This window comes from Mustela lutreola, chromosome X, assembly GCF_030435805.1.
Source record: "Mustela lutreola isolate mMusLut2 chromosome X, mMusLut2.pri, whole genome shotgun sequence".
NCBI classification, from domain to species: domain Eukaryota; kingdom Metazoa; phylum Chordata; class Mammalia; order Carnivora; family Mustelidae; genus Mustela; species Mustela lutreola.
Genome location: NC_081308.1, coordinates 129,691,131 through 129,718,156, shown reverse-complemented (window position 1 = coordinate 129,718,156; position 27,026 = coordinate 129,691,131). Strand labels below are relative to the sequence as shown.

At 47.0% G+C, this 27,026-nt stretch overlaps 1 protein-coding gene across 1 annotated transcript; it reads right to left on the bottom strand.

Moving 5' to 3' along the window:
• Nucleotides 1–13,355: 13,355 nt before the first annotated feature.
• On the bottom strand, nucleotides 13,356–19,464 carry CNGA2 (cyclic nucleotide gated channel subunit alpha 2). Its single transcript, XM_059158092.1, has 6 exons — nucleotides 19,355–19,464; nucleotides 19,042–19,134; nucleotides 18,235–18,405; nucleotides 17,017–17,124; nucleotides 15,109–15,215; nucleotides 13,356–14,761 (listed from the first exon to the last, which is right to left on the bottom strand). The coding sequence occupies exons 1-6, from the start codon at nucleotides 19,462–19,464 to the stop codon at nucleotides 13,356–13,358; spliced, it is 1,995 nt and encodes a 664-aa protein (XP_059014075.1).
• Nucleotides 19,465–27,026: the final 7,562 nt, after the last annotated feature.

Genomic DNA, 27,026 nt, shown 5'->3' with positions numbered 1-27,026 from the left:
ACATGGCAGCCAATTTCCATTTTAGAGACTAGGGACTTTGAGGAAGCAATATCATAATCCTTCCCCTCTTTCCCAGAGCTTGCCAAAATCTGGTCAACCCTCCTGATGTCAAATTAAAACAACCGAGAGATGTGCAGTGCAGGAAGGTGGGTTGGGGCCAGAGTTCAGAGCCCATCATTTGTCCCCGAGTCCCAGGCCTACAGCATGAATGTGTGCAGGTTCTGGTCCAGGCATCACACTGCATGCCCAGGAGCATTAATCTTCACCCTGCATGGAAATGTCCTCAGAGCGGCCAGCTCTGGCAGCGATGGGACACTTCCATGCTGCAGGACAAGCTTATGGAAGACATCAGGACATTTCCTCCTTAGAAGGGCTTCTGGTAGCTCTTTCTTTGCTTGGAGGTCCATGTAGTTACCTCATTGGTACCACTGGTTCTCATGATGTGTAGGAAGGCAGCCCTCCCCAGGGTCTTGGCATTCAAGTTCAGCACTTTTGGTTAGGAAAGGTCAAGGATGGAGCTGATAATGGTAAAATTCCAGTACATGTGCCTTTTGTTATTAGAAGCCAGGTCATCACAAACAGCCCACATGTATTTTCCTGTCTAAGAAAGCCCTTGACTTATACACCTCTTTCAGTAGGGAGACTGCCCACTGCTACCCACCTCCATCAGTGTTGCTGCTGTCCAGCAGAGAAACAACATTAAAAAAAAGATCTGAATGTGTGTCTTCCCTGCTTTCTAACATTGCAAATATATAAGTTAACAAATACAAATGCTTCCAACTGGCTTTCAAGGGTCTCCATGGTAAGGCCTCTAGCAGCCTCTCCTGCTTTATTTATCTATTGTCCTTTCCTATACCTAATGCTTTAGCTAAAGCATTTCACTGTTCTGATGAACACACCAGGCCTTTTTCCTACCCTAGACTTTGCACATGTTGCTTCCCTCACTAGGAATGTCCTGTCCTACTTTTCTGCCTTGAAAACTCCTACTCATCCTTTGATACCTTCCACAATTCTCCCAGTAGTATTAGACACTGTTTCCCCTGGGTTTTACAGCAAATATTCATTAAGCTTCTGCTGGGTGCCAAGCAGAGTCAGGACTTAGGGGGTATAAAAGGGATCAAGACATACATAGTCTTACACTCACAGACCTGGCAACCTAGTAAGTGGAAAGAAATGGTAGTGGGTGGAGAGAGAGAGAGAGAACTGAGATTCAGATTGAACAAAGAAAGAGATAAAGAAGAGAAATATGAGCGAACAGTTCCAGCCAGAAAATAAAAAAGATGAGGTGGTATGACAAAAAATGGCTGACTGGCCACTTTAGACTGGGTTGCCAAACATGGTAACATGTAGGCTGAGGACTGAATGTCAAGAAGGGACCAAGGAGTGTGGAGCAAAAAAACCTGAATTCCACTTACTCACTGTACATCTGTAGCCAATCACTTAAACTTCTTGTGCTGTCGTTATTATATGTGCAAAATGGGCAAACCCAGCTTGTCAAGTAAATGAGTCTTAAATGGAACCACATGTGCCTAGAGCAAATGGACATTGATAGGCCAATATCACCACAGCTGAACAGCCATCTAGTCTACTTCTCTGTTTAATATAGGGACCCTGAGGCCTGATGTCATCCTAGATTTGCTTCTGGCCCCAGCTTTTAGACTGCATGAATATACTGTTCTAGTTGGCCCTCAGTGTTTCCCGAGACAGTATTTGTGTAGCCACTATGATCCCTGCTTCCTTGGGTACTCTCTGAGTCCTTGGGATGCCATGGCTGCTGTCCTCTGGAATGCCTTGGTGTTATGACAGAATTACACAATAATCTGTATGTGGTATCTCCAGGGGCTCCCCTGGGCCTGGTGGGCTGTCTCTGTGAAGGGCAAAATCCTCATTTGGCTGGGAATGTGACTGGGGAGGACTGATGGCTTTTCCTGCTCCGATGCAGAACCTCTGATCAAGTTGTTCTATTGTCTGTGTCACCTTCAGGAGCACCCCTCCCTCCACACTGCCTTCTTTATGATAAACAACCCCACTGGCTTCCCAAGGAGCATCCACAGCAGGATGGAAGCAGAGGGACAAGGCAGCAACAGGCAGAGGCAGAGAGTAAGACAAGCTGGAAATGAACAGCTAGGACATGGACCTAAATGTGCAGATGATGGGCAAGGATGGCCAAACCTTATAGGTAGAGGCTGAGATGGTGAGCCATCCAGCCAAGGGAAATCCAAGAAGAAGACAAAAGTGTCGTTTTACAGGAGGTCTGTACAGGATCTTGCTCCCTCACGGATAGCTCATTGCTGAGGGTACCCATCAGAAGTAACTCCTACCAGTGGCACACTGACCAGGAGCTCACTAAAGCCCAGGAGCCTTCACAGACCCCCCTTCATTATTGTCCAGGCAGCCATCAACTGTGCCATTTAGCATGCTAACTCACCGCTGGGACTCTGCCTCAGCATACCCGTCTCCCCTGGCTTGCTCTTCTTCTCATTTCTTGCTGCCTGAGGCAGGTCTTAGGCTGGCTGGAGGAGTGGGGCTGGGATTGGGGGTTGAGATCTAGGTTCTTGGGATCAGTACAAAGTCCATTGAGGCCCAATCTTCACCAGTTCCAGAGGCTGAGATGCAGAGAGGGATGGAGGCGCAGAACAGTCTAGGGCTCAGAGATATGGCTGAAAAGGAAAGGAGAAATAGAAGGGTCTGGGGAGGCAGGTTGAAGGTGAGAGTGGGTTAAAGAGAGCTTGGTGGTAGGGAAGAGCTGTGAGAAGTAAGGGCTGGACGACAGCAGAAAAAGTGCTGCCTAGAGAAGACAGAGAGTGGGGAGGCAGGAGAGCAGAGATGGATTGAAAGGACAGCAGATGAGGGAAATCATTCAAGGTAGGGGAAGAGACAAGAGGTGAAGGAAAGAGGAGAAGAAGTAGACAGGTTGGAAGGAAAAATAAACAAAGGGGGACATTGAGGGAGAAAGAGAAAGGGAGGAAGGAGAAAGAGAACAGGCTGTAGGGAGGGCAGGAGGGAAGCAGACAAGAAACAGTAAAAGGAAGAAGGGTGACAGAAGACGAAAAAGCAAAGAAAGAGACAGAGAAAGGCAACCAAAAAAAGGCTTAAAGGCAGGGGAGGACCATTTCCAATGGCACTTGTAACCTGGGAGAGAAGAGAGACCAGCCAAGGATATGAAGATTGTTTTTAAAGGGGGCATGACAATGGCCTGCTGGCCAGGCTCCCAGGAGACACTGCAACATTTCTCCAACAGGGTTAAGCCAGCATACCTGCAAGACCCACTGATTATTTTCTACTCCATGAGAGACACCTGTGACAGCCTCCCTTGGGTGAGCCCTGCTACCCTGCAGAGCTGAGGACTAAGCTCTAAATGTTGGATGCTAGCTTACTTTTAGAAGTAGCTAAGCTTTTCCAGCTGTCATCACTCTCTGGCCACGACATACCAGGATAGGAGCCCAGAAGCTTCCCTTCCTCCCTCCCTTCTTCCCTTCTTCCTTCCTTTCTCTATGCTCCTTTCTCCACTCAGAGATGCCCACAGCTCTACCTCTCTTCCGAGTTCTTCACTTGCCCCAGTGAGGCAAGTGAAGGTCTGGACCCAGACCCAGGTCCAGGTTGAAGCCGACAGTGGAAGCCAAGCAAAACCCAGGTGCTTGTGTGGCAATGCCTCGCAGTTAGCTGCTAGCCAGCAACTCCACTCCTTCGTGTAGCAGGGGAAAAGCTGCCTTCACCTCAAAGTTGTGGATTTGTAGGGCCACCAGTCCAAAGTACTAGGTCTCCCCAAATATAAGGTTGCATGACACAGATCTAGCAATAGTCACTGACCATGAAAAACATGCTTTTAAAATAACAGGCAAATATAAAGTAATGGATAGGATTTTCATGCCATTCACAAATGATTCGATAAGATGTGAAAATAGACAAAAATCAAGTTCCAGCCAACTCCAACTCAGAATCCTCAAATGTCACCATTCAGCGCTTCAGTGCTTATTCCATCTGGCTTTGATGTTATCTCTCCACTTGGATAAATAATCCACCAGAAACTTGAGTTTTGGGCCCACAGTGACTCAGCTGCTATCACTTCGGGCCGGACTCAGGAACAGCTTCCAGGTCAGTTCCCCACAGCAGCCAGTGCTTTGAAAAGCTCACACCATGGCTCTTTCTGAAGCTGTCCCATATCAGGCACAATTAGCTCTCAGCATGTTTGGACACAGTCACTGGCTCACCCTACAGTGTCTCTCGGCCAAGGAAAACTATCTTCTGTTCCACAAGATCAGAAGAGAAAGAGAAGAACATGACCATACCTGCAAAACGAGCAACATTCCTGGGACTCTTTTCACGCAGATTTCCTCTTTCCTAGACTCTGTTTCCCCACCTACCCCCTGGCCTACATCTGCACAGAACTGGTTTATTCCCAGAAACCACTGCTGTGCTATGGATACAATGGATACCTACTGTTTTCCTAAAGGGCTGTAATTTTATTCTATAGATATAATAGGAAACAGACAAATTCACACGTTAAAAAATAAATACACTGATTGGTTTCCTCATACTTTCTTTCTTTTTTTTTTATTTTATTTTATTTTATTTATTTTATTTTTTTTTAAAGATTTTATTTATTTATTTGACAGACAGAGATCACAAGTAGGCAGAGAGGCAGGCAGAGAGAGAGAAGGGGGAAGCAGGCTCCCTGCTGAGCAGAGAGCCCGATGTGGGGCTCGATCCCAGGACCCTGAGATCATGACCTGAGCCGAAGGCAGAGGCTTTAACCCACTGAGCCACCCAGGTGCCCCTCCTCATACTTTCAAGAAACATTTTTGGCATCCTCTCTATGCCAGGCACTGAATGGGGACAAGGAAATTGAGCCACAAGAGGTAACTTGATCAAGCAGAGCCAAAAGAATCTGTGGAGACCCCCAAATCAGGGTGGCTTTGAGGAAGGCCAATTTCAACTTGAACCTATGGAACTGGTCCCAGCACTTGTAAAACAGGGGCCAAGGAGGGGAAAAACAAGGGCCATAACATTTGGGCTCCTCCTGAGGAGACATTCCTGGGCCACTGTGGCACTTCTCCAAATTGTTTTAGTGTTTAGAGGGAGAACTCCACCCCAGCCTGTCTTTCCAAGCACATTGCATATCCAAGTGCTCAGCAATGAAATCGATCTGCAGAGGTGACTCACAGGCAGACAGCCAGTGCAGTCACGGAGCCCTGTCTGCATTCCCAATTTGCCTGTTCAGTTTGTCGCCTTGTTAATGTTATTTATCAAGCCCAGTGCCCCCATTGCCTGTCCCCAGCTTCTGTCAGAGCCCTCCAGCCATTGTCCTTATACGCCTGTCACATCTTGTCAATGCCTTCCTGAATTCAACAGGTCTGGGCAGCCTGTCTACAGACTTGCCTGCTCACTCCTAGGGTCCCAGGAGCCAAGAAAATGGCCTAGTGGCTACAGCCCCATTACCTCTCAGAACCCGCCCCAGAAGGAAATGTCCCACAGCTACACCTCCCCAGAAGTGGTTACCAACAACGGCCCTGTGAGTGGCACTGTGGCACTGGCAGACATGGTCAAGGTCTTCGTGAGAGGGGTGCGGGGGCAGGGGGCAGGGGGTGAAAGAGTGGGAGGGGATCCTATGTGGAAGGGATAGGAAGACCTGAGGAGGCCCCTGGAGAACTTCTTCCGGCCATGCCCTGTGCCTGCAGCTGCACTTCTCACCTCGCCCAAACTCATTCTCGCCTGGGAGTCTTGGGGTACCCCCAGGGTCTTGCGGTCTAAGTTCCGCAAAAGGGGTTCTGCGACGTACAGCATGGGCAAGACCTTGGAAACCGCCTTTCTAAGGTCCACTCGCGGCACGAGAGCGCCCCCACCATGCTCTGCGGCCAGAGATGGAAGAGCAGCTGGCTGAGCGATCTTGAACCTGAGAGAGAGAGCCTGGCCAACCAGAACCTTCCAGACCCTGGCCCAGGCTGCTGCTCATCTCCACCAGCCTCTGCCTACCCCACCTCTCTTGGACTCCAGGACCTGGGTCCCAAAGGCTTCTCCCCGCTCCAGCACTGGACAGTCCTCACCTCCCTAGAGCCAGAGTTCTCCAAAAAGCCAGAACAGAAGGGTCTCCGGAGACCTTACTAATTATACAGATATGAAAACAGGCTGCAAATTCAAAGCAGACGTTTTTCATGGGCAATGATAGTAACTTCTGATTACTAACATTTTACCACTGCTTCCACCCAACACGAGTTCTGAAGCCTCTCTAACCACCTACCTTGCCCTCTTAGACTGGCAAAGAGTCAGGCTATGCCCCAGGGTCTCAGACCCTTAAAAGCTAGTGGATCAACCTACAAATTCCAGGGATACATATTCCTCCAGCGAACCTCTGATTCTACCACTCCAGGAAGAAGTTTGAAGGCCTTTGATGTGGCACAAGCCCAGATTATGTAACTGAGTTGGCATTTAAATAACCTAACAACAAATTGCCCAATTTAATTTTCTTACTCAATCCAATAAAGGAGAAACAAGAAAATGTATCTAATTAAATACATTGATCCATAGAAACTGGCAACTCTGAAGGTCTGCCTGGAAGTTAACAGTTATAGAAACTTGGGTGAAACAAGGGTATGAGTTGAAATAAGACAAACTCGTGCCCTCCCTTCCTCTGAAGGACTTCAAAGGATTTTTTAAAAATAGGTGGGAAATTGAGCCCAAAAGGGAAATACATTCAACCAAGTTCAGCCAGTGAGACCAAGTTAATCCCCAGGGTCTATGAAACTCAAGAGAACATCAGGTTCATGCTCCACTCCAGCCACAAACTGAGGCCCTTGGCCTTGGTCTTCTGCATCCTTGCCCAGTTGAATCTTTGGACTTGACACACCATCCTCCTTGCCAAAATAGTTCTTCTGCATCCTTCAAGGCCTTAGGCAAATATCAAGTACTTGGAGACAAAAGTGTATGTGGAAAGCAAAATAACAGTTTGCCCAGACTCCCTTAGAGCAGTACAAAGTTTGAACCCTGCAAGTACAAGTAGGTAAAAAGTTCTAGAAAGGAACAAGGTGTCAACAAACCTGGAGGAGCAAGTCTGGTTAGAAATAAGGACTTAATGCCTTCTTCCCCAACTCTCCTACTGTGCTATGCCTCATATTTCCAAGGGTAGAAATTTCCATGTCTCTAGAAAATAGGGGTGGAATAGAACCTACCTAACATTCCTGGGCTCCCAGGCCAGCACCCCTATCAGATCCTAGACAAGCATGGCCCTAGTACTAGCCACAGCACTAAGCTCCTTTGGACCTGTGCTTAACAAGTCTTTTAGCTAGAAGTGCATCTTCATCACCCTCCCAAATGGTGTCAGCTATAGCTGGCTTGATGTTGGGTCTTAAATCAGGGCTAGGTTATCCTTCCAGGGAAATGTCTGCCTTTTCTCCAAGAAAAATCACTTAGTAGATGGCAGCTCAGTCCATGCCAGGGGAAGGTGACCTGCAGCAGAACCCATAGTCAGTACGGTAAGCCATTCTTCCTGTTGGAATCAGATGGCATCCCATGCCAGCCTACTCAAGCTCTCTGTTTGGTTTGCAGAGCTCTACTTTCAGTAGGGCTCTCTAAGGACCAAGTTCTTAGCCACACTTCTAATCCCAGGGATCTTCGGCTATGGGGAAGGCTCTGTGAATCCCATAGACAAGATGTGGGCACTGTTTTTGATGTGGATCTCTGTGAGGGCTACTTCTGAGCCCTGAGACAAAGAACTGGTCATGGCAAGGTCTAGAGGAAGAGAGATCATGGCAGAAGAACAGTAAATGCCAGACCACCAAGACAAGAAGAAGCTTGGCAGGAGTATGGAAGGAATTAAAAGAAGAGTGGAGGGCTTGGAGCAGAGAGAAGCAGGAGGAGGGAAAGAGCAGGCAAGGTCAGAGACTTGGCCTGGACCTATAACAGACAGGACCTGAACACCACAGTCATGAGTTTGGATTTTATTACAGGAATAAAGGGAAAGCATTGGGAGGTTTTAAGAAGGGAAATGGAAAGAATTTCAGGGAGACAAGATAGAAACAAGAACACTAGTCTGAAGGCCACTGCAGGCATCTACAAGAGAACTTACGGTGGCTTAGACCAGGGTAGGACCAGTGGAAGTAAGAGAGGTACGTAGATTCTGACTTTACTTTGAAAGTTAAGCAGAGGGGCATCTGGGTGGCTCAGTCAATTAAGTGTCTGCCTTCGGCTCAGGTCATAATCCCAGGTTCCTGGAATCAAGCCCTGCATCAGGCTCCCTGCAAAGCAGGGAGTCTGCTTCTCCCTCAATCTCTGCTGCTCCCCCTGATTGTGCGCTCGCTCGCGCTCTCTCTCTCTATGTAAAATAAATAAATAAAATCTTTAAAAATTTTTAAAAAAATTAAAGTTAAGCAGAGACTATTTCCTGGCTGGTTGGATATACTTACTGGATCAGGGAAAGAGGTAAGTCCAGGATGATTTCAGTGGTTTTCGCCTGAGAAACTGGAATGGTGGACAAGCCATTACTGACATGAGAAGGATGGGAGAGAGCGGGTTTAGAAGAAAAACAGCAAAAGGGTTAGGGTTATGATGGTGTTGATTTTGAAATGCCTTAGTGGTATTAGGTAGGCATTTGGATACTCACCACTATTTGGCTACTCCCTCCATGAGCCATTGGAACAATTATTCATATAATCATTTTCTTTAAATCAACCTTAAATCAGTTCACTTTTTTCTTTAACTCCACACTAAGCAGTAATATTAATAACATCAAGGCTTTCATAGACTACTGGTATTTTTTCTCAATACACATTAAAATAAATAATGACAAACATAGTTCCAGGTCCCCTTGAAGTTCAACACTGACATTTTCCCCATGCCCAACCCCCAACAAAGTCTGGGCATCTAGCATACACAGACTTGAATTCAACCATTGGCTTTGGCACTCAGGAGCCTCCGAGGGCATTGGAAGGGTTTGCAGTAACTCATTCGGAAAGGAAGATCTGGTTCTACAGCTCAGCGAGGCCCTGAGGGCAGCAACCTAACTACCTCAGTAAACCCTGCTCAGCCCTCCGCCTGGTAGGCGGTTTCACAGGGCAGGGCCCACCACCTTTTTCTTAGGTCCATGCGCCCTCTGGTGGCTGGGTTCTCTGACTGTGCACTGGGGTCTTCTGAGCCCATCTCCAAGCTTTGCAGAAATGGGGGACCCTCTACCTTAGCCTCCTTTCAAGGGAAGGGGAAGGGGTCAAATGAGCTTTAGGCTCAAGGCTAAGGAACAAATAGGTGCTGCTGAGGCTGGGACTCAAGCTGGGCTGAAGTGGGGGCAGCAGTCTGCCAGTCAACTGAAGCCAACAAGGGTCAGACCAAAAAGGGAGGGAGAATGGTGGGTAGGAGCAGGAACTTTTGCTTTCTATACAAGGTCACCAATGCAAAGAAAAGCACATTGATAGCCATATACAAATAGGACAATTTACCTTAGGTAGGTATCTTCAGAGGAAAATAAAGAACATTTCAATTCAAATATTTTAAAATTAAGAGCAGGGAACATCAGACTATGATGAATAAATACAACACATAATGGAAAATGTACTTCAATTCTTAAATTATAGCCAGTTACGGGAGAGAAGTGGGGGCGGTGGCCAGCAACAGGCAGGAGAGAGTCATGCTCTTGCAGAAAGCAACCAAGGAGGGGACTGGAGTGGAGGGAACACAGAAAGAGACCCTTACATCCAGCTGCTTACAAAGGCATCCACACTACATCTACAAAAGTGTTCACACAGCTGTGTGTGAGTGTGTGTGTGTGTGTACATACACATGCATGCACGTGTGCCCACACACACACACACACACACACACACACATTCACTTACTCACACACTCCAAGCTTCATGGATTTTTTTTTTTCTGTAACTCTTTCATCTTTTTCTCAAACAAACTGTGTTTAGATGGGAAGAAACCAACTACTAGATAAACACAGTCCAGTGTTCAGGACAGTCTCACATAGAAGGCTGTGGTAGGTCTCAGAGAAGAGGCCCCTGAACTGAGTCTCAAGGGAAGAAAAGGCATAAAAGAGTGATCCAGGCAAAGGGAACAGCATGAAAAATGTCCTAGAAACCTAAGAGAACATAGATATTCAAGGCACTTCAAAAAGTGATTAGACTCGAAGATGTCTGGGGAAAGAGTGGGAGCAGAGCCCTAAATCCTGCATCTCAATCCAGTGGGCTCCCTAGACAACCCAGATGAGTCACCTACTTTGCACTGCAGAAAACTAGGTCCAAGATTCAATGTCTGCTAGATTGTTGTGGGCTGAAATTCAGGTATCCGTTGGGGCTGGACAGAGAGTGAACCAGGCTCCAGGGGGAAAGGCTGCAGATTTCTTGCTAAAACCAAAGGAATATTTTTCAGTGCAGTCATCCCATTCTTCTCGGCCCAGTGCCATTCTAGGCAACAAAACTAATATCTATTCTCGGTTCCAGCATGTAGAGAAACTGAGCTCCTTAATGTAGCCTTAGCTATGATCATTTGGGCAAGCAACTGGTTGGGTCTCCAAGGGCCCTGCTTCCCAGTGGCTCAGCCTCTAATGAAGTCATGGGATTTAGAGCCCTTTCTTCCAGCCCAGCACTCAAAGGGAGAACATACACAGAATGTTGTTCCATCATGAATACTGTCTCCCTACTTCTGCCATTCCCAGGGATCAGGTCTAAGCATGGGTAATGCTACATATCCCTCCAAATGAGTCTGTTCCTGGCTAGGATTTGTTACTGTAAGGTAGGGAAGAGGCCAAGAAGTTACATCAAATGTAAAAGAAGTCTGGATTAAGGATGAATTCCAATGAAGATCAGTGATGACACCTACACCCAGGCAAATTGGACTACATAAAAATTAAAAACTTCTGTGTGTCAATGGACACAATGAACAGTGAAAAGCAACCTATGGAAAGGGGGGAGGAATTGCAAATAATATACCTGATATGGGCTAATACCCAGAATATATAAAGAAATCCTACAACTCAATATGAAAAAAAAAACAAACAAGCAACATGATTAAAAAATTTGAGAAGGACTAAATAGACATTTTTCCAAAAAAGATATCAAAATGGCCAACAAGCATATGAAGAGATGCTCTACATCACTATTTACCAGGGAGATGAATATTAAGACTACAATGAGATACCATCCACACCCATTCAGATGACTATTATAAAAAAATTATCAAAAGGAAACAAGTATTGATGAAAGTGTAAAGAAGTTAGAATCCTAGTGCACCGTTAGAGGGGATGTAAAATGGTACAGTTGCTATGGGAGACAGTATGATGGGCCCTCAAAAAATTAAAAATAGAATTACTGTGATTCAGAAATTCCACTTCTGGGTATCTTCTCAAAAGAAGTGAAAGCAAGAACTTGAGCAGATATTTGTGTATTCATGTGCATAGCAGCATAATTTAAAGTAACCAGAAAATGGTAACAACTCAAGTGTTCATCAATGGATGAATGGATAAAAAAAAAAAATGTGGTCTAAAACATGCTATAACATAGATTAACTTCAGGGACATTAGAAGTGAAATAGGTCTATCACAAAGGGATAAATAGTGTATTCTACCACTTACATGGGGTATCCAAAGTAGTTAAGTTATAGAAACAAATTAGAATGGTGGCTGCCAGGTGCTAGCAGGGAGGGAAAAATGGAGAGCTGTTGTTTGATGGGCACAGAGTTTCAGTTTGGGAAGATCAAAATATTCTGGAAATTTGTTTCACAACAATGTGAATGTACCTAACACTACAAAACTGTACACTTAAAATAGTTAATATGGTAAATTTGATGTGTATTCTACCATGATTAATAGATAGAGACATAGAGAGATAGATGATAAATAGACAGATAGGTTGGTAGGTAGATAGAGGTAAGAGGTAGGCACAAGAGCATCTGAGTCTGCACCTAGAGCTTCTTGCCCACTAATTAACATTTGTTCTTTGGGTTCCTAATTATCTAGTGGTACCCACTCAAGTATCTGCTCCTCCAGAAGATCCTCTGCAAATCCCCAGATGTAGCTAGTGTTTCTGTCAAGACCCAGCTACCGGCAAATGGAAATAGGAGTTCGGTGTGTTTGCTCATTGCCCCCATTGAGTAATCATTTTCTGAAAGCTTCCTCTGGGCCAGGGATGTCCCTGAGGCTACAGTCAAAGCAGTGAGGGGGAGACGGTCCTGGGCCTGCCCTCAAAGAGCCCACAGTCTGGAGGGGAAACCAGTTCTGTCAAAACCAACCACACAGCATGATAAGAGCCAGGACATAGACTTGCAAGTGCTGTGGGAGTCTAGAGAGGGGGCGACTGACTGCCTAATTGGGAACCTTCTCCAAGAAAGTGATGCCTGAGCTGAATCCTGAAGGACCAGTGGAGCTTAGGCAGCAGAAGACAACAGAGAGTGTTCCAGGCAGGTTGAGTCCTGGATGAGAGGAAAAAAGAGGGGAGAAATGGAAAGAATGTGAATAGCAGAACCGAGCAATAACCACAACTAGCTCAAATGAATTTATTAACTTGCAGGTACCGCTACTAAAGATCTGAACTTGAAGAGTCTAGTACATACAGCCAGCCTCAGGACTTCTTCAGTAATGATCTGTATAGAAGGGTGGCCTCAGGACTTCTTCAGTAATGCTTTGTACAGAAGAGTGATGGCTAGAGCCCCTACCCTCCTCCTTCTCTAGTTGGCATTTCCTTGCTCCTCACTCCTTGCCCTGGAATGGACCAGGAACGAAAAGAATTATGATGTCTCTAGCCCAAACGGCTACAGAGACCTCACTCCTGGCTGGCAACATTCAGGTGGATGAACAGAGCAGGACTTGGAGTGCCTGATGGAGAGGCAGCCCTGAGTGAACACACTCCTACCTGCCACCTTCCTTCCCTTGTCCTGGGAGATAGACACAGCATCTATGCTAACTGTCTGCAGTCATTTTGTGAACTGCATACATGTGCAGGAAAATGGGGGTATTCCAAACACATATGAGAAAAACAAGGACCAGAAGCAAGTGGGAAGCATCTATATGCAAAAGAGCCTGGAAAGAGGGCAGATCCGCAGTAAAGTGCACAGTGTCCTGCAGAAGGACTTCTTCAGAGAAGATCATTGCCCAGGCTTCCAGCCCCAAGAATGCAGCAGAGTTCAGCTGCTCCTCTCTTCTTTCCTCAGACTTGGACAGGTTAAAGCTCCTGGAAGCTGAGCCAAAATGGTCTGCACTGTGCATAAGCTTGGTTAACTGGAGGAGGACTCCTAGATGATTGAGCCAAAAGCCTGGTACAGAGAGGCTTCAAGGAGAATTCAAGAGGGTAATGCATACAAATATGGATACCAGCACAGCTCTTCTAGTTCCTGCAGTCAAGGCCAAGGCTGGGAAGGCAGTTGAGCCCAAGCTCTTATGGCTCATCAGCAGCAGCTGGCTCAGGGCTGTTCATCCCATCTGACAGGTAATCCTCTTCATTGTTCTGCTTCATCTTGGTTTCCAGAACCGTAATGCGCTGCTTGAGTTTCTGCTGGGCTCCTGTGTACTCAGCCAGCAGGCGGCCAAAGCGAGTATACAAGGTCTCCATGTTGGTCTCCAGCTGCTCTAGCTTCTCCTGCACATCTACTTCCATGCTGGCTGCCACCTCATTCTCATCCAGAAGCCCCTCCTTCATCAGGATCTCCCGGCCCCTCTCCTCCAAGACCTTCTTGGCATCAGGGTATTCAGTCACAGCTTCCATAAGGTCATCCTTTGACAAGCAAAAGAGATCTGAATAACCAAGGCTACGGATGTTGGCTGTGCGTCGATTGCCCATTTTGCTGCCTTTGATGTTAAGGATACTGATCTCTCCAAAGCAACTCCCAGCTGAGAGCAAGGCATATTGAGTAACACCATCATCTGCCACTACTGCCAATTTGCCTTCCTTGATTATGTACATCTCCTTGCCAATATCCCCCTTGCGGCAAATGTAATCTCCAGGGCTGAAGACTTGAGGACGGAGTTTCAATACCAGCTCCACCAGCAGACCAGCCTCACAATCCTGGAAGATGCGTACTTTTTTGAGTGTGGACAGATGGACATTGATGGCTATCTCAGCCCTCAGCTTGGCTGGCAAGTTCTTGAGAACTTCCCGCTCGTCCACACTCTTCTTATTAGTCCACAGGTAGTCAAACCACTTAATGACCTTGGCTTCCATCTCCTTGCTGACCTTTCGGAACTGCATGTAATGTTTGACAGCATCAATCTTGGCCTGAAATTCAGCCCGGGTGGCATTCATGTTGGAGATCATGGAGCCCACATTTCCCACAATAGTGGCAAAGATGAGGACACCAATCAGGAAGTCAAAGATGACAAATAAGTACTCCTCATCCTTTACAGGGGGTGGTGTCTCCCCAATGGTGGTCAGTGTCAGGGTAGACCAGTAAAGGCAGTAGATGTATTCCCTAGCCAGGTAGCCATACTCAGGGTCAGTGATGTTGGGATAAACCCAGGTGTCAACCCCAAAGCCAATGGACTTGGAAATGGCATAGTAAATGCAGGCATTCCAGTGGATGATGACCAAGATGTAGAGGACCAGGTTGCTGATTCGGAAGATGTTGGGGTAGCTGGTGCGTGTCTCAGTGCGGTCAAAGAATTCAAACATGCGGGCAAAGTGTAGCAGGCGGTTAAAACGCAGCTCAGGGCTGTGGATGCCCACAGCAAAATAGATCAGGTCTGTGGGAATGATAGAAGCCACATCCAGCTTGAACTGCAGGGTGTGAATATAGTTGTCCCGCAACTTCTTAGGATCTTTGACCAGCAGCCCCTGCTCCAAAAAACCTAGTAGAGATGCAAACCAGTATATCAGCTCTGCCTTCAGTTCTATCCCTCCCAATAGGCTAATGCTCAGCAAGGGGCAAACTGTGCACTGAACCCTGCTTCTCAAGGAGAGGTATAGGAAACTCACTAGCAGAGCTGGCCTGAAGGACCTCAAAAGATTACCCCCAGGTCTGAACCTCACTAAGCACATGGTGACTGTGAGGTTCAAAGAGGAGCAGACACCAACCCAGGTCCCAGCTAGGCAGTTAAGTCCAACACTGTGTCAAGAAGGCTTCTTAAAAATGTGGACTCGGGACTTTGGACCTATGGGTCATGCTCCTGTGTATGCAACCCAGTTGCTCACATACCTGTGCGCAATCGAATGAAGAGGTCGGTGATATACACTACATCTGAGAAGTAGTCCAGCACCAGCCACACTAGATAGTAGCCTTTCTGTAGGTCACTGAAGCAGGCTCTGCAGGAAGACAGGAATGGACTTTATATTCAAAGTTGGCCAAGGCCCTCTGGAGGCCTCAAACTGAGTGCCCACTGAGCAAAGGGCTTGGGATGGCTACCAGGGACACTGACCAGTCGCCATCAGTTTAATATCATGAAGAAACTTATTGAAAAGCAACTTCTACTCCAATCCTTATTATTACATAGACATCCTTAAATAGACTTCTACACTGACCATCACTTATCTCTCATTCACTAGACCATGAGTTCCAAAAAGACAGAGACCACCTCTTAGTCATTACTGCATGCCTTATGCCCTAGCCCAGAGCACCAGAATTTGACAGGTATGAGTTGAATGAAAAATGAGACACTGAAAGTATGAAATATAATACACAGCTAAATAGTCTCCATGCACATTTCTGTAACCAATACCTATTGAGAACCCAACATAGACAACTGGCCAGTCCAGGTGATAGAGAAGATAGTACCTAAGGTTAACCTAGAGGCAGTGGGAATGAAGAGTTTGGAGACTTCAGAAGTTTTAAGAGAAATTGACAAGTCTTGGTGATTGAATGGATAAGGACCTAAAGAGGAGAGTAGAATAGAAAATAGAACCCCGGATGATGACCCAATGAGTTACTAGTCAAACGGAAGAGCGGTTAATTCTGACTACTTGGTCACATTTCAGATAAAACTCCAGGCCCCTCCCCTGGTTCACAAACCTACAGAATAGTCCTGTGCCTGCCTGATGTTCACTTGAAGTCCTCCGGGCACACTAGGCCATCCTGAGACAGGGTCTTAGCATTTGTTCCCCCTCCTCAGAACGTTCCTTTCACCAGCCTCAGACATCTAAATAACTGATTCCCTCTCACCATTAAGGTCTCAGCTAAAGTGTCACCTCCTCAGAGGGGTCTACACTGACTGTCCTTTCTATAGTAGCTTCCTGCCTCAAGTCCCTCGGGCTTCTGTTTTATTCATGTTTACTACCAGTGTCTCCCACTAGCTTGAAAGTTCCAAGATAGCAGAGACCTTATGTGTCTTATTCACGACATTATCCCCCACACTTAGCACAGAACCTGGCATCCAATGGGTGCTCAGTCAAACCCTTGCTGAATGAATAACTGAAGTGGGAGATGGGGTGGGGTGGGAAATGATGTCAAGGAAAGCCACCTGTAGAGAGTGGCTTTGGAACTGAAACTGCAAGAAGAGTCTCCACAGGCTAAATATGGGGAAAGGGAATTTTCTCTTGAGGAAGCAGCATGCTATGACCCAAGAGTAGTGAATGCTGGGGCTGGGGTATATCCAGAAGGTGGAACCAAAGAGAAGACCAAGTCCAAAGGGCCATGAAGTTCACTCTGAGGGCTTCAACTTCATCCTGTGAGCAATAGGGGACCATTGGAGGGTTTGTGAGGAGGAACTGATGTAAACAAATTCCAGTTTCTACCAACCACACTAGTTGCTAGTGTGAAGGATTTCTGGAGGGAGCAAGAGTGCCTACAAGAAATGAAGACAAAGCTATTGTAGTTGTCTCAGGGAGAGAGGAGGGTGGCCTTATCCAGGACAATTTGTTGTAAATGGAGAAGTAGGAACAGATACCAGGGAAGGTAGACATGAAGCTTTGGTAGCATATTAAGTTGGGAAGTAGAGGGCATTTGGGGGTTAATAGGGCAGAGGGAGATGTTATTGGCAAGCCCAGAATCCAGAAAGAAGGCTGGGTTGGTTGAGCTCTGTTATCCACAACTGGGACTGGTGTACTCTCAACCCCAAGGCCTGTGCCCTGGGATGTTTGAACACTCTCTTCCAGATCCCTCCCTGCTCACCTGGCCACCAGGAGGCACCAGTTGTAGAGGACAGGCATAGCAATGACAAATAGCCAGCGGTAGTACCAGTCTCCAGCTGGATCCAAGACAAATAGTTCAAATTTCTTCCTGAGGAGATAGACAGAGGCCAGGCTTAGGGACGGGGTCCTCAATGTGGCAGCACCCCAGTTCCCAGAGGCCAGGGGTCCTTTGAAAAATAATGCCTAAGAGGGTATACAGGACTGGGTTGGTTCAGGGGCCCATTTTCAGGGAGCCACAACTTGGTACTAGGCATCTGAGTAGAGCCCAGATGAGCAAGGTTCACCCCCTTCCTATTTTAATCCCACATAGACCCATTGTTTCCCATGCCTTCTGGAGGCCCCTTGCCCAGAGGGCATAGCATGGCAAGGGGCAGTCTTTTCAGTGGAGTGGGCCTCAGGGCCAGAGGAAGGGCTTCCATAGGATGGTAATAACGGCTCAGGACCTGTTTCCATATCTCTCCTGGGAAGAGAGAGGCTCTTCAAGAAAGTAAGTGACACATGCATCCTGCCCACTCCACCCTCCCTGTTAGGTCCCTGGCCTCCATCTCCCAAACTGCTTTCCCAGATGCTACATCCTAGCTTGGCAAAAGCTCTTTTCCTCCAGTGGCCAGAAGTGGGGAATGTTGGCTTGGCCAGACATCCCCAGTCGCCAACTCATTCCTCAAAGAACAACCCTCCAGCTCCACCTTCTCCATCCTCCCCAATCCCTCCTGCTCAGTTGTTCCTAGGCCTTCCCTAGCCAGCCAGCCCCCAGTATGGCCTCCTCAAAGGCCCACCTCTGTACTGACATTAGGGTTGATGTGGTCATACTCTCAGCAGCACTCCCTAAATGCACTCTCTTCTGCATTTACTGACTACGGGAACTGAGGCTGGGGCTGGCACACATTCAGGTGCCTTTGTTGTTTGTTTCATGATCAGCAAGAGGACATCTGGCGAGGGGCAGCTAGTGGAAGAAAAGCTACCAGGAGTTCCCATGGTAATTGGCCACTGGATGTTGGAAAGGCTATGAACAGGGACAATGGAAGTGTACTGGAGTTAAAACCATAGGACGGATGTCTCCCCTGCAACTCCTTTCCCTGCCATGGCAAGGCTTGGTATAGACCCCAGTCTTCCTCTGTCAGTGGCATAAGAAATCGCACCACACCCTACAATTTCACGCTTGAGAGCCCTGATAGTCCTACAAGCTGGACAGCTATACTTTGTGTCCTTGTCCTCGTTGTCCTTGTTGCCTTTGCCATCCCCTTGCTGTGTCGTCACGGTCTGGAGCTCAGGCCCACGGAAACGCTCAAGGAATGAATCGGGACGAGGTTCCTCCTCACGGAAATTCTTGTTGGCCCACTCTCTGATGATCCCCACCAGGCGGACAATCCTAGAGATGAGAGGAAACATGAGCCAGAGAGGAGAATCATGCTGTTCAGAAAGGATGTGGACTCAAGAGCTCACTATCTGGTGAGAGAGATGGAGAAAGGACCTTGGAAACAGGCAAGTCTATGATATCCCCCATGCTGAGTTGGGATGGGGGCCAGCACTGAGGCCAGGGGCCTGGAGTTCAGGTATGACTCTAAATGAAGCCTAAGGGGCAAGCACGTGCTCTTGGAAGACTTCCTGTCAGAGGTGCCATCTCGGTTGATTGTGGTGAACAGATAGTGCTCTCCAAGGCAAGATAAAGGTTGTGCTAATGGAGGACAGGCCAGGAGGAAGATTGACCCAGGCTTCCTGATTTCCCTATGGAGTCTATGACTCCGGGCTGCAGACCTCAGGATCCTCTACCTAGACCCCCTTTTTTGGGAACAGTTCTTCCCCCCTCTCCCAATAGTGAGAAAGACAACTCTGAAGGCAATACTTCACTGATTACTCCCAGCTTGCTCACAGGAGTCTCCTCAAGAGAAAAAATCCTTCCCAGGGTTCCTAGCTCAGTGGGATTGAGAGAAGGTGAGTTATTGTAGCCACTCTGACAGGCCCCATGGACAGAAACAGGTAGCAGGAATGCAGTACTGGAACTCACCTATGGAAGCCACCCCTCCCCCGCTGGGGGGCATCTATCTCCGCCAGCCTCTGCAGTTCTGAGGAAGTGTCATCTTCGGCTGCAGACTGGGGCCTATAGAGGAAGGAGCAGAGATGACCAGGGTTTCTCTGAGCATACTTTGTCTCCTATCAGCACTTTTCTGTCCTGGGAGGTACCTAGAAATCCCACAGTCGCTTTTTAGAGGGTATCCTTAAGCCAAAAGATGGTTTGCTCTGTGATAATGAGGCAGAGCTGGGAGAAAGTAGAAGCTTACCAGGCCATCTCTGAAATGATCCAGCCTCAGCAGACTCACCTGCTACTGGTCCTGTGGTCATCTTTGCCATTGGCCTTGATGGCCAGAGGTGCATGGTGGTTGTGGTTTTTGGCTGGGGAACTCTTCACACCATTGGATTTTTCTGTCATCCTCCATGTACAACCAGTATCCTCACCTGCCAGAGAGATGGCAAAGAAGAAGTCACAGAGGATCTTGGATACCATGTAAGGCAGAGGAGGTGCAAGTGAGCAGTTAGAACAGAACCAGGGCTCACCTGAAAAACCCCAGCATTCTTGGGTACTGCTATGGCAATGTAGGACAGGGGGATTCAGCATTGCCTAAGTTCCAGCTCTAAACACTAAGAAAATGAAGATGCTGTCTCCACTCTGCCAGGTGATTTAAAAGGAAAACAGCACTAAATTGCAAAATGTGCTTATTTCTCTTTCACTCCAGTGAAATTTTTGACATATGAACTATCAAAGCTAAAACAAAATAAAATGGATTAAAAAAAAATTAAGTTGATACACCTGGGTGGTACAGTCAGTTGAGCATCTGACTTTTAATTTTGCTCAGGTTGTGAACTTGGGGTCCTGACATTGAGCCCCAATTTGGGCTCCATGCTCAGCATGGAGCTTGCTTGAGATTCTCTCTCCCTCTCCCTGCCACTCCAACTTGTGCTCTCTCTCTCTCTCTCTCTCTCTCTCAAATACATAAATAAATAAATCTATTTTTTTAAAAAAAGAAAAAATATCCAAGACACCTTCTGGTACCCTGGCTTTGTAGGTATCTGGCACATGTTGAGTACCTCCAAACCAGCCACTGCTCCCAAACTCTTGCCCCATGGGAAGAAATGTATCTCCTTGGCCCAAAGCAGCTGCCACTGCACTACTCTCCCCTGCTCTCTGATTCTTCTGATCTGAGACCACCTCAGAGCTCATGTTCCTCAGGTGAGAGTCATCTCTCATTGACTTCTTCAACCTGTGGTACTGTCTCTAGGGCTCCTTCCTTTTGTCTCTACTCAAATTCTCCCCAGTACCCCCCCCACCAAGTAATGTTACACAAGCTGAAGAGCAAAGAGGAGCCCATGGTTGGGACAGGTGGTGAGGGGGAGAGAAGGGAAAGCTCTCATGGGCTCCATAGGCAGTGTACCAGTCAGAATTTTCTCTTTGGGGCTATAGGGAGCCTTGGAAGGGCTGAGCAGGAATATGGCTAGAACAGAATTATAATCCAGAAAGATCCTCTGGCTGCTATGTAGAGACTGGATTATATGGGGAGCAAGATCAGAGGCAAAGTGGCTGAAGAAGATGGTGCCAAAGGATCCCAAAACAAGTGGACAGTGTAGAAAACTATTCAGGAGGGAGAAAGGACACGAATCAAAGATGGATGGGGTGTGGGAAGCACTGAAGAACAAGTTGGTGGGATTACACAGAGAGAAAATACAGACTGAGGGACCAAGTCAGCGCTCTGGAGAACGCCAAAGTTTAAGATATGAGCAGAGGAGGGGGTGTCCACAAAACAGACTAAGAAGGAGCAGCCTGAGAGGGAAAAATCCTGAAAAGAAACAGGAGATTACATTCATTCTGCCATGTTTCTTGCCATGGGGTCAGACAGGCTGGGAAAACAGATTCAGAGTAGCTCTTCCCTGCTCAGGCTGGTCTGCATGCCCCACCAGATTTGATCAGAAATGATCAGCACACCCCTCAGGATGCCTATGGCCCCTACTGCTAAAACTCTGCCCCACTCCCCATCACCTCATCCCCCCATCTACCTGCTCCAGCTTCCAAAGCTGTCACCATGGTGATGGCAGGCACACCATGCTCTGTGGTGAGTGGTAATAACAAGAAGCCTCAGAGCTGCTCGCTTGGTACTCTCTGTGGGACTACGACACTGGGATGTTAATGAGGGTACCTGAGGGATAGAACAAGCATCTCTGAATCCCTGCTTAGACCCTAGAGGTAGCAGGCCATGGAGACAGAAAGTTCCAGGCAATGCAAACAAAGCTGGTACTATTCACACTGATCAGAGTTGGCCTCAGTGGAGCACTGTTCAGTGAATGAATAGCAGGGGTACAGGTGGGACAGTAAAGGGCAAGGCCTTTGCATGGATGGCAGAGACACTAGTGTGAGGAGGTTGGACCCAGAATGGAGTAGGGCAGAGGCGGCCAGTCAACCCAGGGAGGGTAGACCCAATAGCAGGCAGAAGACTTTGGGCAGCCTGTCACTGATAGAGATCCAGTGCAGGCCCTGCTCAACACCACTTGAACCTCTTCCTTCCTTACTAATCATCCCTAATAGTTGTGGCCCTCAACCCACAATAGGGATAGCTCTGGGGGCACATGGCAACATTATGGCCTTTCTAAGGTTCTAGCACCGAGACAGATTCCTCTCCCATTATTCCTGCTACCTTTCTGCAAGGAACAGGCCTGTCTTTCAATCTGGTCACCCTGCATCTCCCCTGCTACACACAATTCTGTTCATCAGAAACTGCCCCCCCCCCCCACACACACACATAAGGATGCTTGCCAGGGAACAAAGGCAGGCAGCTATCTCCTGGCACTGCACACAGCTAGGCCAGTGATTCTCACCTGCACTGTCTCCAAGATATTTCATCTAGTCCTAAGGCTTCTATTACCATCATGTTCCAAATTAAGGTCCCAACCCAGGTATCTCTCCCAAGCTGCCTACTCATATCTCCAACTGCCTGGTAGACATCTTCTTTCAGACACCTCAAATATGACATAACTAAAATTAATCTTGACACCCTTACTGACAAATTGGCTTCAAGTTACCCATCTCATACAGGAGAGCTGCCCTCTACACAGTCATCCAAACCAGGAACTTAGATGTCAACCATAATCCCTTATATCCTTTAATCATCATATGCAGATAGCCTCTGTCCTCAATCAGTTTTCCACCCAAAGTGTCAAAGATCTGTCCATCCACTGCCTTGTATACCCAAGGCCCTGGCCTGGTCTCAAGCCTTGACTGTTTCTCTCCAGACATGCTGCAACAGACTTGCAGGTCTCAAGCCTTGACTGTTGCTCTCCAGACATGCTGCAACAGACTCTGACTGCCCCATCCCTCACACGGCTCTTGAATGGAGGGGATTCATAGACACCATCAGGGTTTGCTGGGAGTTAAAGCTCCCAGAGGGAATGAGAGCAGAAAAGGAGGCCGAGGGTAACATTCTCAAGACCTGCATGGATGGGACTGGAGGAGATGATGCTGAGTGAGCTAAGTGAAGCAGAGAGAGTCAATTATCATATGGCTTCACTTACTTGTGGAACATAAGGAATAACATGGAGGACATTAGGAGAAGGAAAGGAAAAATGAATTGGGGGAATTTGGAGGTGGATAAGAAGCATGAGAGACTGTGGACTCTGAGAAACAAACAGGATTTTGGAGGAGAGGGGGTTGGGGTTACATGAGCCTGGTGGTGGGTATTAAGGAGGGCACGGATTGCATGGAGCACTCTGTGTGGTACATAAACAACGAATCTTGGAACACTGAAAAAAAATAAAATTAAATTAAACAAATATACCTGTAAAGGTGACATGTGGCCCAAGGAGCTGAAAGAGGGGAGGAAACTGGTGACCTTATCAAAAGCATCCTCTTGTCCTTCTCCTCTCTAGCAGCCATTAGTTTGTTCTCTGTATTTACAGATTTGATTCTGCTGTTTGTTGGTGGGAAGATAGATCAAATAGGTGAAAGCAGGTGGGAGATGCAGGCTTTCAGCTACAGAATTAATAACTAACAAGGATTAAAAAGATACAATGTGGGGAATATAGTCAATGGTGTTGTAATGGCTTTGCATGATGACAGATGGTAGCTACACTTGTGGTGAGTACAGCATAACATACAAAGAAGTTGGATCACTATGCTGTACACCTAAAACTAATGTAAGATTGTATATCAACTATATTTCAATTTTCTATTTTAAAAAAGGCAGCCTCAATGAGTGGTGGTAAAAGACATGTTTTGCAGGGTTTCATAATGAGTAGTAGTAGGTGAGGAAAAAAGATATGAATATGTCGAACTCTTTCCAGAAGCTTGACTGAGAGAGAAAGGGGAGAGATAGAGTAGAAACCAGAGAATGTGGGGTTGCAAAAGTTTTTCTGTGTTTCTCGTGTCATTCTTCTACTGGAATGAGATAATAATGCAAGTATAAAGTTTCTGAGGAGGTATTCAACAGATAATGAAAGGATCTGTGCATTTGACCAACTCCAGTTAAGGCTGGAACTCATGAAAGATGGATAAAATGGGTGGTGAGTCCACGTACCAAAGGAATAAAAGAGGACTTATCAAGAACATGGGCCAGGAGAGAGGGAGCTGACAGTTTAGATGTGCATAGGGGTACAGTAAGAAAGAGCTGAAGGGGCTCACTCATGTCCGCAGCATTCTCAGTGAAATGACAGGAAGTTTCATCTTCAGAAGACCCAAGGGTACAGACTTTGGAGACCAAACCTTTTGCAGACCAAAAGGTTTGCAATAGCTGCCACAGAAATGCACAGGGGAATCTGAGCAAGTGTGAGGGCAGGACTAGGCTGAACAAAGAAGATAGCAGACCACGTAATTGGCAAAGAGAAGAGAAATGGGCTAGACCCTAGATGGAATGTGGGACCTTCAAGGAAAGAGACTTTCAAACAGAGTAAGGCACGGTGATTCTGTAAAAAGCCTGACATCAATCATTATATACTTCTGGACCTCTTTCCTCCTCATCCACAAATTGAAGAACAAACCCAAGACTTTTATAGAAAAACCAGCCCTGGCCCAAGGAGTCTCTTGGACCCTGGTTGAAAGAATTCTGAGGACAATTACTTCAGAGATGCTAAGACCAGGGACAAAAGGAACAAGTTAGTCATACACCAAAGATAAGAAGCCAGAACTACTAACTTCCAATTTGTGGCTCATTCAAATGTTCACTGCTGCCTGGTACTCTTTAATTCACTCATCTAGCCCACACATATTCTCAGAGAACCTGTTGTGCATCAGGTCTGTACTAAGTGTTGAGGTCAAAGCGATGAGTCTGGCAATTCTCTGACCTCAGTGTTGCTCTCAGAAGGGTCCTGCTACTGTAGGGGGGATAATTTGTCCCTAGACTGAACACTGTTCTGGTCCCACTGAAAAAATCTGAAAAGCAAGACTCAAAAGGATCAAACTCTTTCCAAATAAGTTAACTTCATCCCAGAGCAAGACCCCAAAATATTATTTTTAAAATACTTTAAAAAAAAAGTATACAACATCCAACAAGGTAAAATTCACAATGTGTAGTATTCACTCAAAATTATCAAACATATTAAAAAAATGTCTCCATAATGAAGAGGAAATGATCTATTAATTAAAGAAAACCCAGAACTGATATAAATGTAGAATTACCAGACAAGGGTGCTAAAACAGTTAATATAACAAAGAGAAAAAAGAATCAGAAAAAGAGCAAAGCATCATTGATCTGTGGAACAACTGCAAGTGGCTTAATACTGCAGCTGGTTCCTGGAAAGCACTCCACACATATTGATGGAAGGAAGGAAGGAAGGAAGGAAGGAAGGAAGGAAGGAAGGAAGAAAATAAACATAGTTTGGAGTTTTAGACCTTGGTGAAGTTCTGAGGAATTTCAGAAGACAGAGCTTAGAAGAGAGAAGGGCAATTATGGAGACACTCCAGTGAATCCTTCCAGGTGACTGGTTTTATCCCAAATTCTTTTATAGTCCTGGCCATCCTGGCCTCATATTCAAGTTAATATCAGCCAGATCTTTTCTACTATGATTGGGAAGGGAACTCTTCCATGACTGACAGCCTGGAGATGCAGGCTTCAAGTCTCAGCCAGAAGCTAGTGCTACAGATATTCAATTCCAGCCATTACAGCAGAGAAAGTCCTAGGCTGTAGGCAGAGAATGGCACCAAGGTGTGAATCATTCACATTATGGGTGGCAGGGCAGAAGGGGCAAGAAGCAGGAAAGCAGGGATGTAGGCAGTGACAAGGAGAGCCAAGAAGAAGCTAGAACCTGGGGGTGAAGAGACAGTTTCTCATTCATTGAGTAACTACCACACACTAAATACTAAATGTATGTTAACCCATTTAATCCTTATAACAACCTGACACGTATGATGTTATTATTAACCCCACTGCACAGATTCACACCCAAGCAATCTCAAACAATCTGGTTCCAAAAGCACACTCAGCCACAGGGCGAGCTTGGCAGGTGAACAGAGCCAGGGACTTGGATATGAGTACCAAGAGGAGAGTTAGTCAGAACTGCACCAAGCACTGCAGGTTCTTGTGGAGCTGAAGCTTCAGTGACCCCGCTAAGTCCCAGGACTAAGGATAGTGTCGGGTACTTATTGAATGGATGAGGGAATCATCTACATGACAAATACCAAACTCTGCATTGGGGCATGCAGATCCCTTCTGGATCTCACCAGACCCATCTGGGTAGCCTCATCTCTTGTGGGACCATCTCATGTTGGAGTTTGGTGAGGTATGGCTATGTCTGGTCCTAGCAGTTCTGAAGTAACCATGGCACCTAAAGGCCAACCAGGTATACACGTTGTCAGCCAGGTGGGGCTCATCTCGAAGCTCATGTGCCCAACCCAAGCACTCAGTGTCAACTTCCTCTAGGAAAGGCAGCCATCACCCTAGAGGCCCCACCTAACAAGTAGTGCTAATGGCTCTGCTCGTGCTCTGCCAATAACAGGGCTGGGGATATGGTAGGAAATCTAGAGCCAGGCCACCCCAACATTAGCTGCCTCTTATGGCTACAGGCCAACATGGATGGAGTGGACACTTCCTGGTCTAGGGTAAATCTCAGCTGAAGGACCAAAATGGAGAGCACGCCCCTGCCCTATGCCTGGTTATAGAATCTTCCTCAGGCAGAAGCTCCAAAAACTTCATTGCATACTTTCACCCAAACAGCAGAGGGGCTGGGTCCCAAAGCCAGAGAGACCTGCAGTGGGCACTCTACCGCAAGTCTCTTCTGAAGACGACAGAGTGCATTTGAAGGACTGAAAGCAAAGACTGTAATCCAGTAGGGTTTCTGGGAGAAGCATTACATAACCCCTGCCCTTACCTCCATTACTTCTCATATGCAGAGAGCCATGGAGCTCCAGGTGGTGTATCTGACATGTTTTGAGGCTGGGATATCCAGAAATGCCCTGGGCCAAGCAGGCCAGTGGAGGCAGGGGCAAGTGGTAAGGTCTATAGGCTTCTCCTTCCCTCCCACCAAAGCTGGCCTGGCCAAGCAGCCCCTCAGCCCCTCAGTCTCTATACTCCAAATCTTCTTCAGTCACTCTCCTAGAAGAGAGCAAAGACTCAGCTGCCTTGGGCCTAGCATGGCACTCAGTGTCTTCATACTCCTAGAGCCCCCAGGATTTCACTCAGCCGCTTTGACAAGAGACAAAGGTTCCCCACACAGCCACTTTCCTCCAACTGAGAAAGACCAGTCAAATGAAAGCACATATCAAGACAGGTTCTAGGACCTGCACACTTTCATGGGCTCCAGCTCCTACCCCCATGGAGACCATCAGCCCTGGTTACAAGAAGGTGCCAGCCTTTGATCAGTGGCTGCCTCAACCCAATGCCAGTCCCTTTCCTTACCAATCAGATGGCTTCAGAGGCAGGGTGTCCCCTGACCACAGTCAGCATCCGTTGGCCCGGCTGTGAAGCCTCCAATCAGAGTCAAGCCCTTGGCGACTCATCAGTGCCTGAAGTCAGAAGT